The following is a 15,277-nucleotide window of genomic DNA, read 5'->3' as shown; positions in this document are numbered from 1 at the left end:
TTTGACTTCAATTTCCTTATTTCCCATCAACTTCTCAGATTCTGTCTGGGGATTGTGCAGCTGTGGACTGTAGAACTGCCAGGTCAAGGTCAACAAATATCAACAAGCTACCTAATCTAATGGTCACTTTTCTGTTTTTTTTTTTAACTTGTCTTGTCTGTGGCATTGACATTGTTCTCTACTCCTTCCTTGAAATTTTCTTCTTGTTTGTTTTCTGTGATACCAAACTCTTCTGATTTTCCTGCTGTCTCTTTTACTCTGTTTTCAGTTTCCTTCACAAAATCTCAAATGCTGTGTTCCCTCCTTAGTCCTTTTCTCTCTTCACTTATATATTATTCTTTTGTAATCTCATTCACTCTGATAACTTCAACTATCATTTATATGCTGATGATGCCCAAACTTATATCGTTTGCTTATATTTCTCAAGTGAGTTTCAGATTTGCATAGAAAAATGCAAACTGGACATCTTCATTTGGATGTCCCACAGATACTGCAAAGTCAGTATGCTCAAATTAAATCCTTGCCTCTCCTAAAAACCTGTTCCTCTTCCTGTTTTCCCTCTTAACAGCACCATCATCCACCATATAATTAAACCCAAGTCCTGGGAGCCATTTCAGTCACTTTCCTATCACATAAATCACACATCCAATCAGATATTAGTTACGTAGCTTCTACTCATTAAATATATTTCTCCTGTCCATTCTCTCTCCTTTATTCCCATTATTAACCACTACTTTAGTTTAGCCTCTCACTGTTTCTTCTATGAATTACTAGTATTGTTTCTTAACTAGTTTTCTTGGTCTCAGTCTCACTCCTTTCCCATCTGTTCCCCACGATCCCTCAAGAATGACCTGCTAAACGTGGAAAATTTTTCATGACACTCCTTTGTCTAAATGATGTCAATGGCTCCCAGCATCTTCAGGATAAAGTTTAAACTCCCTTGTCTAACATTAAACATTAAAGGCTATGAGCCCTGAAGCCCCTTTCAACCTCACCATCCATCACTACTTGTGTATATCTTTACCCTAACCAAATAAACTGTGGCAACTCTAGAGTTAGCTAAACAGATTTTGATGTTTCATGCTACTGAGCCTCTGTCTTTGCTGATCCCTCTGCTGAAATGCCATTCTTCTGTCCCTTTTCTATACACATCTTAACCACAGTTCAAAACTCGGATCAAGCATCATCTCTTCTGGGAAGCTTTCCCATAATCCCAGCTTTATTTAGGTGCCTTTTCTCTGCCCTCATGGTTTTTCCTTAATCTATCTTTGCACTTTCCACACTATACTTAATTATTGATTTACTACTCTATCTTGTCCCACTAGACTACCTGCTTCCTCAGAGTATGCACAGCCCTTGTTTATCTGTGTATCTCCATCTCCTACTAATGGGCGTATCGCGTAGTAGTTTAAGAAATGTTTCTTGAATAAATCAGATCAAGTCAAGCCAAATCAACACGAAAGTCAATCTAATTTTCTAGTGACACACACATTATTTTAGTAGCATAAGGCAATTAATCATGATCACTAGGCATTTCATACTAAAAAAACCTATAATAATAACTTTATATATGTTGACTACCCTAGGAAGGGTCACAAGAAATATTGGGTCACACAAAAACTGCTCCTGGGGCCCCTCATAAATCTCAGGTTCCAAATCTAATGGTATATGGAAATCTTTTTCCTCCAACAGGAGATCCCCAAGCCCAGGTTTCTGACAAGAAGAGAGCCGACAGAAAATTATACAGGAGATAAGCACAGAAAGAAAGGTAGGAATTGATCAATGAGAGGATGTAGTAAAACATTCTGCTGATGGCAAATGGAAAGTGTATTTAGAGCTGCTTCTTGGAAGCCATGTGTGTGTATTTCTTGAGAGCTTCTGCTACATCATTTTGTTCTATCAGCAGCATAAACTCTACAAATCCTAATAAAGGAGAAAATGTATATTCTGATGTGATTTTTCTTTCGCTTTTCCTATCCTGGATAACAATTTTTTTTAAACAATTGGGTTGAACAATGAAATTAAAAGTTTTGTGGCTCAAAAATGCCAAAAAAAATTAAGCAATTTCATATGGTTCAACAAAATAAAGAAAATGTAACTTTTACTAAAATAAATAAATTGGTAACTGCTAAAATGGACTAATTTTCACATACTATACTAAAAATGAGCTATAACAAACGTAATGCTGCTGGGTCCCTTGCCTCTGCTGAGCAAGACACATTCTCGATGTGTAGACAGGGGTAATTTCTTGTTGCCACCAGTTAAAGTGTTGCTTTAGAGGAGTCATGAGGTAAAGGTAAGGAACAACGGGCGGATTCAGTGTAAGAAATGTCATTCTTATTTGGGGGATTCTGGCAGAAGGAAATCAAGAATTCACGCAATTCTTGATACTCAGTGTGGTCTGTGAACTGGTGGTTTCTGCATTATCTGAGAATTTGTTAGAAAGGCACTGCAAAGATTTGGGCTCCACCCTGGAACTACTAAAGCAGAAAATTCATTTTAACAAGACTCTCTCTTCCTCCAGTGATTCCGATGCTTTTTAATACTTATGAAGAATTGCATCAGACCACTCGTTCTCAACTGAACTTTACGTGGGAATCACCTGAGGGTTTAAAAAGTATTGATGCCTGGCTGAGCTCCCTAGGCTGAGATTTAAGTGGTATGGAGAACAGTCAGCACTGGGGTTTTATGAGCCAGAATAATAAAATTAGATGAGGATAACTGGATGATTCCCATGTACATGTAAAGTTGAAAACCACTACTCCGGACAAGATTTTAGGAGAGAAATTCTTAATCCTAGGGAACATTCAAAATAATATTCTGAAATATAAGAAATTTTCATTATTATGGCACATATACACTTTATTACAGAGTTAGTGCTATCATGAAAAGTAGCCAGAGCAAAAGATAAAACCAAATGCCAAGATACTTTACAGTTTTAGAAACAGAAAGTGATAGATATTCAATAGTCTGTCAAAAGGTAATAACAGTTTCCCTTTGCTTACAAGACTGTGATCTATGGGAAAGAAGTAGATGAAAAAAAATAGCAAGGGAAGGTAGGGAAACGAGTGAAAGATATGTTACTTTAATGATTTATGTATTAAAGTCAAAAAATAATTTGACTGAATGATAAATGAAACACTAGACACTTGATCACTTGCTACAGACTAGGTAAAAAAATACAACCTTAGAGGTAGTCTAGTGAATAAGTCAGAATAATGTTCTAACATTTTATCTTTGGATGAAAAGTCTTATATGTTCAGAACTAGAAATCTAAATACAACAGAATCAGAATTTAGGCCATTCTGTAGTTCATTCAAAGTATTTCTGTATTAGCTCTTTGAAATCAATCCCTTTGCAGATTTGTACCCCAGAATTAACTTAATCATGTTCTGCAAACTGCTTAACGTAGTTATTTCAGCATCCCTTCGATGAAAACCCCAACTTCCAACTCAAGCACGCAGCCTTTCAGAATCCAAGTTTAGTAGACTTCCTAGCAATAAGAAGAAATGACAAACACAGTGCCACCTGCATGACACAACAATTCTGTCTGGAGTGTCAATACTTTAAATATCATTAGCAATTAAGAACTTACATTCAAATATATTTTTAAAAGAAACTTAATTTTATCAAAGGAAAGAACCTTCAGAGGAACCAAGAGAGAATGCAGTTTTTGGTACTCTGATACATCTCAGTCAACAAATTTTAAATAATAAAATCAATCACAGGATTTTAGAGCTTGAAATAATTTTAACATCTGCAGTGCAGCAGAATGGTACAACTCGATTTGCTAAATTGAGCTGAATCTGGTTGAAGATTTCATTTCTCAATTAAAAGACTTTGCCATTGATTCAACTTGCAAACCTTTTTCAGCCAGCCCTAAATATAATTTTATCCAGTTTGCATCTTGAAGACATTTACATTTCTATTTAGTTGGTGAGTGTCATTTGGAAGCAACTAATTAAATGCCAAAGAAGGCATTCAATAGCTGTACTGCTAAAATATATAGCTAGGTAATTCCTTAAAAATGCGACTCTTAAAAAAGCTTTTGCCAGAATTTGAAAACCCAAGGAAGGTGTAGTTTTAAGTGCTTATAACAATTATCCACAGAAATACATATATTTAAAGAATACTTTCTAGGAACCCCTTAATGGAGAATTAAACCTGAATTTCTCAAGAAACATAGAAGGTTGAAAGAATTTAGTTTTTGATCATAAACACAGAGTAGCCCTGTAGTTTGCAGAACACATGCCAGTGCTTCAGACACGACTCAATGACACAGGAGAATGAATGCACTGTTTTTCAAAGAAAGGTTAAAATGGAAACTAATGCATAATTACACGGGAAGAGGAAATTTCATTTCCAAATACTTCTAAGTATAATCAGTTATAGTAGGTGTGAGTAAAACTCCTTACAGCGGCATCTCCCCTGTGAAGCTTCTAAGAGGCCTCAACTGCAAGGGAGCAGCCATGCTGTGAGGCCGCCAAGGACCTGGGATCCACATCCAGACTAAATAAATTCACATCCCAGCTCTGCCACGTACCAGCCAGGTAAACTTACTTTTCTGTACCTTCGTTTCCTCAGCTATAAAATGGAAATACAAATAGGACCAATTACAGGGGTATTGTGTGAATTAAATGAGTTAATATACGTACAGCATTTGGAACTGTGCTTGGAACATAGGAAAGAGTGTCTTTCATCTTCTTTTCTCTTTTCTTCCCCCCTCCTCCCCCCCTCCTTCTCCTCCTTCATTTCTTCCTCCTACTTCCTCCTCCTCCTCTCCAGTCCTTCACATAAATAAGGGAGCAGAAATGATACTTAATTAGACATCTGCATTACTCGAAACTTAATATTATAAACATGCGAGTAGGAATATATCAGTTGGAGATAAAATGCTATCTTTATATTAGTTCTGCTGAGTTTTTGTATTCAGCCATTTACCATGGTAAATCAATGCTATATCTTACTAAGGGGACCTGCACTCCTTAGGAATCATTCTCTTTTTTTAGATTTTTTCAGTTTCTTTTCGCCAAACTATTTACAGAGCCTAGAATTTTCACTCAACTCTGAAGGCTAATAAAACCTCTCCAATCAAATGACTAGCTTGAAATTTGCAGAGGCTCTACCTAGACCTAATCTAAATGTAGCAGGAAACACAATGCACAACTGAGATTTATCAAGAGTGATTTAGCAGACTGGAACTCAGTTTGCGTCCTGCGAATGAGAATCCCTGTCGTGTTTCTTTGGTGTCCAGCTGCACAGAAGTATTTTATGTTTTCATATCAAAGATGAAGGAAAATCTCCTGGAAAGTGAACATATAATCATGTCAGCTATGGATTCCACTAAGAAAATCAACTACTTTAACTCAAAGAAATATCCCAGGAAGACTCAGAGCCAAGGTAATCCAATATCTAAAGAAGATGATGTACGTAAAGGCAGAGTCTAGCTACACAATGACTGCTTTGAAAAATGTCACCCTCTTTTCTAGAAAATACAGACCTCTAAATTAAAATGGTTTTAAGAAAAAAAAAAATGGTTTTAAGAACAGCCAGTTAAATCGAGAAAGAAAATGTGCTGAATTTCTTTGCAATAATACATAGCAATTTATAAAAATGTCTTAGCTTGCATTGAAAAGAATTCTCAATAAATGTGAGAAAACATTTAAATTAGGCATCCTTTTTCATTATTACCTCAATCTTGCAAAAATGTTAAGCTGGAGGGGGGAGGAGGAGAACGATGCTGAATTCTGTTTTCAACAGAATTCGTTTTAATTAAAGAACGAAGTTGGATTTAAATTGGCAATCCTTCCTACATCTCCATATTCCATAAAATAAAAAGCAATGACAGCAGGTTATCTTAATAAAGTTGCTGTAAAAAGTAATGTATGATATCCCTTAAGTACTCTTCGACAGGAACATTTGTCTTAACACTGGTCAGGTTGGTCTGCTCTAACTGCACTTTTAGGAAAAGTGCTTTATAAACAAACCTAGCTGTGAAAAGAGTTCCAATGTATAGACATGTTTAAGTCTTATTGTGATAGTTTGGAATTCTCATGGGTACCTGATGCATATTAATGATCTAAATATCACCTGAAAATCCAACAGTCAACTTTTCTAGTGTGACAGAAAAGAGGAAACGTCCTCCATTTCAATCTTGGAATTTACTTAACTTGATGTCTCAGCATCATAAGATAGTTTTAATGCATTGGGTTAAGAAAATCTTCAAAGTTTTATGATTCCTTGCTGCATTAAACAAAACTAGGGATTTTCCTTGAGATAGTTGGTAATATTCTAGAAAACTATTTTGCAAAATGTATTCCACAAAACATTAAGTCATTGAGATGCTATTTGTAAAAAGTTTTTATGACCAAATAGCAGAGAAATGCCAGGTACTAAATCTTTATTACCATCTTGAAATTTCTTTAGAATCTATGCTCTCTGAAAGCAGGGAATTTGTCTAAACCTTTTTCACTACCATAGCAGCAAGCATGTAACAATCCCTTGCAATTAGCAGGCACTAGGCAGGAATAAATGAATGAATTCACGAACGAACAGTAAAAGTTTTAAACAGTTTTCCAGAAAATAAATCTCTTTCATTTTCTTTCACCCAGAGTATCTCATACCTATTTGATCACATGAATCCTTTGTTCTTTCTGTTAGCATTATGGAATATTTTAGTCATATTAAAGAAAAAAAAAGAAAAGACAGCAGGAGAATAATATAACAAACACACATGTAACCACTACCCATGTTAAGAATTAAATGTAACAAATACAACAGAAGCCTCTGGGTACCCCTCCTCCATTTCATTCATCTCATACTATATACCCTCTCTCAAAATGAGGTAACCCCAATATGAGGACTTAGGTTCACTAACATCCTGCTCTGAGAAATTTTGAACTAGGGGATTGCTAAAGTTCCTTCAAGCACCAAGATTTTATTTCTAGCGTGTATATGTGGCAAATGGTCATCTGTTAAGCTATCCACTTACTGCATTAATACAATAATGAATAAGAAATTAATGAAATAAAACACTTTGCTACAGAAGCAAGACAAGGACAAACGATGTAATAATGATATATATGAAGAGGCTAAGCAGCTTCTCTTTTAAGTGGACTGATCTAAAGATATAGATATACATATATAGTAACCTAAGAAAACACAGAAGTAATTGTTACTTGACCTAGACTGAGTAATTTAGGAACTATTCTCTACAGTTATAGAGAAAAACATCCCTAACAACGTATACATTGGATTCTGACTTAGGATTTCATCTGGGGCTGCAAAAGTGAAATTGTGTCTAGGTCAGTGTCACAGTGTATCCACGTTTACCTAAGAGATGCTGCTAAGAAGAGGAAACCCCCTTCCTGAGCTGAATAAACAATTACTAATAACACATCTCTTTTATGAAATCCAGCATTCTATGATAGAGCCGCACATATAAATATGAAGTAACATAATTGAATAGGAAAAGAACTATTTTAAAATTTTTATTCAATGTCTTTCAAAGCCTTGATAGTCACATGTGCAACTGATAAACCTAGGACGACAGCGACAAGGCACAGCAAGATGTGTGGATAAATCTTCACTTTATAATTGGTCATTGGTGTCTTGTAGTTTTACAGGCAAATACAAAGATTAGAATTTCATTCCACTATTGAAACAATTTGACTTTTCAAGCCAACCGCTGAATTCTTCCTATGTTACATACCAACAGGGAAAGAAATATAACCTTACTCTATATTTAGAAGTCCACAAGTCCCTTCCATATTTAAATAGATGAAATAGATTAGTATCTAAAAACTTTTATAAAAGAAAAAAATCAGTTCCTACCTCCATTATCTTTTAGATGTAGAGCTATCTTGGTATCATCTGGAAGAGAAAAGTCAAAGTTATAACAGAAAAAATTTTAAGGCGCACAAATCTTAAGACCAGTAATTGTCTACTAATGCCTTAACTCTAACAGGAATAGCTTTTGCTATTTTACGGAGTAAATTTCTATGGCAGGTCACGGGTTACATGATGTAATACTAAACTTTCTTACTGAAATTGCAAGATGGAGACTTCAGTAAATTATTATATGACTCTTAAGAGCTGTGAGAAAAGTACACTGTTGTAATTTTAACTTAAAATACATTCATTTTAATTTTCTAAAATGACATTGTAATTAGACTCTACAGTCTTTATTTTAAAAATCAAAATCAAGAAAATTCCAAGTTAATTGGAATAGTAAATATTTGTCTGTATTTACAAATTCAACTTCAAAAGTTAAATGCTTACTTATTGCTAACAAATATGACCAAAATCATATACGAAAAGATCTTGTCCTATGTGAACAAAATGTAGAATGTGCTTTTTTATATTTCAGTGGTATATTTCATTCTAAAGGATAGGATTCAAATTACAAAAATACTTTTCTCAGGCTATATAACAACCCACAGTAAGATGGATTAAAATATAACATTGCTTTTAAAAGCAATAAAATATATTTAGCAGCTAGCTATCCTCCACCTCACTTTATCACTTTATTCCAGTTAACTTTTAATATCCAATTAAATTTCAATGAAAAGATTCAAGTTTAATTTAATATCTTATTTAAATGAAAGCAAGGTTTATGAAAGTAAACAAACAAGACCATGTTTTCCCCCTTAAAGCTTACTCTTGGCCAAGCGGTCTCACATTTCTCCCTAGTGGTACCTTTCAGAATCGATGGTTAACAAATTTAGGCTAATATACCTTCTTCCCCCAATGAGTTGTGCTCATGCATTCATGTTCTTTAGTATTTTTGCCTTTCCAGGTAAAGGAAATGTTTTTCAAGTACAATTTCTGTGCCATACACAGTGCCTCTCTACAGGTTATAGACCAGCATATTTTATTGACTGTATCCAGGCAAATATTAATAGAATTGCATATAAGTAGGATTACCTAGTGTTCAGAATCCAAAATCAATGGACATTTTATGTGCATTTTGCCTTTCTATCCTGTGACTAAAATGTTGATTGCCGTTATTACAAAGTTTAGCAATATGAAAGGAAGTCTTTATTTCTTTTCTGAGGAGGACTAGTAGCCAGGATCACTCTGAAAGACTACATCTCAATAAAAGCCATCCATACATTAACAAGAACCCAGCACATATTTTTATTCCATAATAATTTTGTCTTTTCCCTTTTAGACATCCCTACAAAATCCAGTTTGCCAAAGAATAACTCTCTCCCTGGAGAGCTTCTCCAGTGCATGTCAACACAGTGAGTTTTCCCTCCTCCAGTAATAAAGCAACAGTATCTCCAGGGCACCTTCTGTGGGCAGGCTGGTGGGCAGCCGGGGTGTCGCTGCTCTTCTGGTGGTCGTCAGGACCCTGAATTGTGTGCTCGTGGCTCGTATGGTGGTGGTTTGAGTAGTACGTTCCACTGGCTCTGTGGTGTCACAGAGCTTCTCTTTTGACTGTTAAGAGAAACAAAGGGGAAGACAATTTGAGTGATCATACATATGTTTTAAAATTATATCAAAGAAGTTGGGCTGTAAAGCACAAAAGCCTCTCAAATAAAGATGAGGAATGCATTATTTTTGTACAGGACTATAGTTATAGATTTTACTAACGTATATAAAATAGACAAGAGAAAACAATTGGATGTTAGAAAGCATTTCCATCTAGATATTTGGATTCCACCATTTCTGCTGTTAACCTTTCATATTACTGCTTATCTTAACCTAAATTTTATATCAGCATATTTATAAAAGACATGATGGGAAACGTTCACACTAGAAGAAAAACACGTGCATAAAGATAAGGTTTAAAACATGCTTAGGTGTGTGAAGAGAGAATGTGTTCCATTCGCATGAAATTGGTAATGCTGAATTTTAAAAATGTGGTAACTGCTCCATTCTACTTTATTGTTTGAAAAATAATCCACCACAGGATGAATGGACATTTAAAATTAAAATTTTGTTTTCCTTTAGGAAATATTCAAAACCACCCAAGCAAAGGATTGAACAGCACTCAGGTAATCACTTAGTCTATCTTCTCCTTAGCAGAGCTACATGAGGAAAAGGTGCATATTGTATTGTTCATTTATAGCCCACAAGAATAAATAATATGACATTTACCAGTAACAATCTCCAACATGCAAACTTTCATGGTTTAGAAGTTGGCGTTTCTCCCTACCTCTGTGTGCTTCAAAGGACTCCATCCCTCTGGTGGGCCTTGAGTAGAAGATAACTATTCTGTACATGGATGGTACTTACCCACATTGGAAAATTATTATTGAATAAACACCTTTCTTAAACTTCTCTTGTCATTAGTGAAGTACAATTCACCATACTGCTGGCTCAGGAAGAGCTCCAAAGATGGCTTCCTTGTCACTAAGTAAATATGATATAGCTTATTCCCTCCTTCAACATCCTAGTGGCCCATTCAATTCCCCAACTTTAGTTCCTGCATCTTCTCAGCTCAGTGATCTCATGATCTCTTGCTTGACTCCACTTCAGTTATCATCCCCATACCCTGGACCTTCCCTGTGGTTGGGAATGCTTTAGTTCTGAAATCATAAATTCAGTTATCCTATTTTCAGTCTATCCATGTAGCTGTTCACTCACATACTTCTTATCCTGTGATTATGCAGAAAGCCCAAGCACAATGATTTTCTCCCATTAGTCTCCTTTCTTCCATCACTTCAACCTCTCTTTTCAGTACCTTTAAGCAGGTTGCCTTTTTCTTTTTTCCACAACACCTTCTTAGAAAATCTGCAGTACTGAATATAGTAAAAACTCTGCCTTTTCCATGCCTGAGCTGGAGAACAATCCTATAGCCTCCCACTGGGAGCTCCACAAACTTACTTCCTGCATGCCCAGCGGGGGGCCTTCTGTGCTGCCTGGCAATACTGCCCTGCTTCGCTAATCTCCTCTCAAATTATCCTCAGTATCAATTTCAAACCCTCTCCACTCTACTTAGAATTGCCATTCCATAATGCTTCTACCAATTTTATCCTTGGGCTCATTTTTTATTTCTTTGATAAGAGTCATCAGCAAGAATTCTTTAAATTTATTTACAAATCACCATCCTTACTTGAACCTGAACTGACCTGTCCTTCCTCCTGTTAGGATGGATGGGGTCTATGGTATACAGCTGTTCTCTCAATCTCTACTCTGGCCCAGCTCAGCCCGCCTTCTCAGGTATTGTGAACCTGCTCATCTGACCCCTCCTTGCTCTTCAATATTTCATCTCTAATTCCCTCCTGCCTTGTTATCGGCAGCACTTAAACATACTCAAGCATGTCCAATCTTATTTTAAAAACTCTGTCTTCATTCTTCTCCACATGCACCCAAACATCATCCTGCTTTTCCTTCCATTCAGTCAGAATTCCAGAAAGACTGATCAGCCTGGGGCTTCTCAGACTCCCACAAACTTGTTTTTACCCAATCCAACTTAATTGAAACTCTCATACCAATGTTTTTAAATATCTCCTTATCTACTAAATCTTCCATGTACACTCTTGCTATCTCATTAGCATTAGGCACAGTCTGCCCACTTTCTAATCTTGGATTCTGTGACACACGCTCATCAGTTTTCTGATACCTGTCTAACAACTCCATCTCCATTTCTTTCTGTCCCTTAAGTGTTGGTGGTTCTTAGGCATCTTTCCTGGCCTGTCTTTTCTCTATATGCACCATCACTAGCAATCTCCTCCATACCTATGATTTCAATTAACATCTTTATGTTAATTATGCATAAATCTCTATCTTCAGTCTACATTCTTCTCTTGAATTTTAGGCCCAAATATTTATCTATTGGCTTACATGCATGTGGATATCACAGACATCTCAGGCTCAGTAAGTCTAAGATGGAACTTGTCACACATTATTCTCCTCCTGTGGTTCTATTCTCAAAAACATTATTATTAATCACCGTAATGTTTAAGCTAAAATCCCGAACTTGTTTTGCTTATGGCAGTAAAGGCAGACTACAGACCTTAAATGGTCCTCCTGTCACAATACAAGTGGATTCTGGATAAAACACGAATTTTAAAGCATTACTAGGATTTTCGGGAAGTAAAGAAAATCTCTGAGGGGGCCTTTCTTTTGCCTCTCCCACAAAACAGAATAAAGCAAAAGCTGTGTGCTATAAAGAAAGTAGGAGCAACATACATTAGGCAAAGTAAAAACACACAGTTTGTGCTGAGGGTAAAAATGTCAAAAATTAATTATGCCCTAAGGAGATCAAGCCTTCTACCAGCAGTAGATGAGGGAGATAAATCCAAACCTCTCCTCCCCATATTAAGGCAGGAACACATGGTGTCCCCTAAAGCCCTCAGGTTCCCATCATCAAAACTTCTTTGGTGAAAGCATCACCTATTTACATGCTAGGGATTCCCATGGAATAAGATCAAACAAATGCACTTCTAATTAAAGGACCGAGAAACACAGAAAGAGAAAGAGTAGTCTGACAAAGAGCCAGCAAAAACAAAGAACAACATAATTAGACTAGCAAAACCTTTTACATAGTAGGGGCATCAAAGATGGAATATATAAAAATTATATATGAAATATTTAAAGAAATGAAAAATAAAATTTAAAAATGAAGTAGTATCACAGACTATAAAAATGACTTGGCGGGGCTTCCCTGGTGGCGCAGTGGTTGAGAGTCCGCCTGCCGATGCAGGGGACACGGGTTCGTGCCCCGGTCCGGGAGGATCCCACGTGCCATGGAGCGGCTGGGCCCGTGAGCCATGGCCGCTGAGCCTGCGCATCTGGAGCCTGTGCTCCACAACGGGAGGGGCCACAGCAGTGAGAGGCCCACAGATTTAATAAAGATTTAAATTTTAGAAATGAAAAATATATTTGTGGAATTACTACCTTAATGGACAGGTTCAACAGCAGATTAAACGAAAGGAAGAGAGAATTAATAAACTGGCAAATAGATCTGAAGGAATCCCCCAGGATACAGCATAGAGAAATAAGAAAATAGATGATATAAAGGAGAGGTTAAAAGATACAAGGAAATGATGAGAAAGTCCTATTCTCCAAAGAGCTCAGAAGGTAAAAATAAAGAGAATGAAGACAGTCTGACTGAATAGTATATTTATCACATGTCCGGAATTTTCACCATAATCTTCTTTGCTGTAAATATCTTTGTCACATGCATTTTTGCTGAAAATATTTTTGCCACATAACTAATTGGCAATTTTGCCATAAAAGATAAAATACCTGGCTGATGGTTTGGTTTGATATACACAATACAAAAATCATGACAGATGGTGATGATCTGCCCCAAGAGTTGGTTTCTTCTTTTGAAACACACTACATGGGAGGAGAAAGAGGCCGAGGGCCTTGAAGGCACAGAAGTGAGACCATGTTTCCCACAGAACTTTGTAATGTCTGTCAATGGACATGTGACAAAATGCTAAGAACAAACAGTGCAGAGACTTTCACAACACAGTACAAAGCTCAGTTATAAACATGCATCCCAGTACTTGGAAATTAATACCTTTCTTAAAGAAGGAAGAAATTTTAGTGAAAATAACATTGGGATGCTGAACAAGGAGACAAATCAATAAACAACAAAAGAATGTAATATGATGAACAAAAGACTTGGAAGGCAAGTGCTTAGGTACAACCCACAGAATAAAGTTAGTTATTTGCACAGTATTGTCATGAGTCTACACACACGTTGAATGTATTCAGATATTTTGTATTTTGCAATGAAGTCTTTTTAATTTTGTTATTCATTTTTCATGTTTAATTATGTCCTTTCTAACGTCTCTCTTTTATTTTTCGTTGTTTTATCTTTTACGGCAAAATTGTCTTATGGCCAATTACTTATGCAGCAAAAATGCTTGTGGCAAAGATGTTTATAGTAAAGAAGCTTATGGTGGAAATACCTAGAACCCATTTATCAAACTTCATACCCAAGTAATAAGAAGACACACATCCTTATTGAGCACATGTAGATCATTTGTACAAATTACTCATTCGCTATTCCATTAAAAGTTTCAACCAATTTTAAAGAATCAGTATCATATAGAACGTGACCTCTGACAATTCAATTAGGTAAGAAATCAAAAATAAAAAGATGAAATTTAAAACGGAGAAAAGACAGTCTCTTCAATAAGTGGTTTTGGGAAAACTGGACAGCTACAAGTAAAAGAATGAAATTAGAACACTCCCTAACACCTTACACAAAAATAAACTCCAAATGGATTAAAGACCTAAATGTAAGACCAGACACTATAAAACTCTTAGAGAAAAACATAGGAAAAACATTCTTTGACATAAACCACAGCAAGATCTTTTTTGACCCACCTCCTAGAGTAATGAAAATAAAAATAAAAATAAACAAATGGGACCTAATGAAACTTCAAAGCTTTTGCAAAGCAAAGGAAATCATAAACAAGATGAAAAGACAACCCTCAAAATGGGAGAAAATATTTGCAAATGAAACAACAGACAAAGGATTAATCTCCAAAATATACAAACAACTCATGGGGCTCAGTCTCAAAAAAACAAACAATCCAATTAAAAAATGGGTGGAAGACCTAAATAGACATTTCAGCAAAGAAGACATATAGATGGCCAAGAGGCACGTGAAAAGATGCTCAACATCACTAATTATTGGAGAAATGCAAATCGAAACTCAGAATGGCCATTATCAAAAAATCTAGAAACAATAAATGCTGGTAAGGGTATGGTGAAAAGGGAACCCTCCTGCACTGTTGGTGGGAATGTAAATTGATGCAACCACTATGGACAACAGTATGGAGGTTCCTTAAAAAACTAAAAATAGAACTACCATATGACCCAGCCATCCCACTACTGGGCATATACCCTGAGAAAACCATAATTCAAAAAGAGTCATGTACCACAATGTTCATTGCAGCACTATTTACAATAGCTAGGACATGGAAGCAACCTAAGTGTCCATCGACAGATGAATGGATTAAAGAAGATGTGGCACATATATACAATGGAATATTACTCAGCCGTAAGAAACAAAATTGAGTTATTTGTAGTGAGGTGGATGGACCTAGAGTCTTTCATACAGACTGAAGTAAGTCAGAAAGAGAAAAACAAATACCGTTAACGCATATATATGGAATCTAAAAAAAAAAAAAAATGGTACTGATGAACCTAGTGGCAGGGCAAGAATAAAGACGTAGACATAGAGAATAGACTTGAGGACACGGGGTGGGAGGGGGAAGCTGGGATGAAGTGAGAGAGTGGCATGGACATATACACACTACCAAATGTAAATAGATAGCTAGTGGGAAGCAGCAGCATAGCCCAG

At 36.1% G+C, this 15,277-nt stretch overlaps 1 protein-coding gene across 3 annotated transcripts in view; it reads right to left on the bottom strand.

The window, feature by feature from the left end:
- The window catches only part of PLXDC2 (plexin domain containing 2), a 415,558-nt gene that overhangs the window by 57,826 nt on the left and 342,455 nt on the right, over positions 1-15,277 (bottom strand). For all 3 annotated transcript variants that reach the window (XM_082647894.1, XM_082647893.1, XM_082647892.1), the window contains 2 exons: positions 9,294-9,441; positions 7,834-7,872 (listed from right to left, as the gene is read on the bottom strand). In XM_082647894.1, the coding sequence (XP_082504020.1) occupies positions 7,834-7,872; positions 9,294-9,441 (187 nt within the window). The remainder of the gene's footprint in view (positions 1-7,833; positions 7,873-9,293; positions 9,442-15,277) is intronic.

The sequence above is a fragment of the Grampus griseus genome, assembly GCF_964374135.1.
Source record: "Grampus griseus genome assembly, chromosome: 2".
NCBI classification, from domain to species: Eukaryota; Metazoa; Chordata; class Mammalia; order Artiodactyla; family Delphinidae; genus Grampus; species Grampus griseus.
The sequence above is the reverse complement of the archived record's forward strand: the minus strand, read 5'-3'. Positions and strand labels throughout refer to the sequence as shown.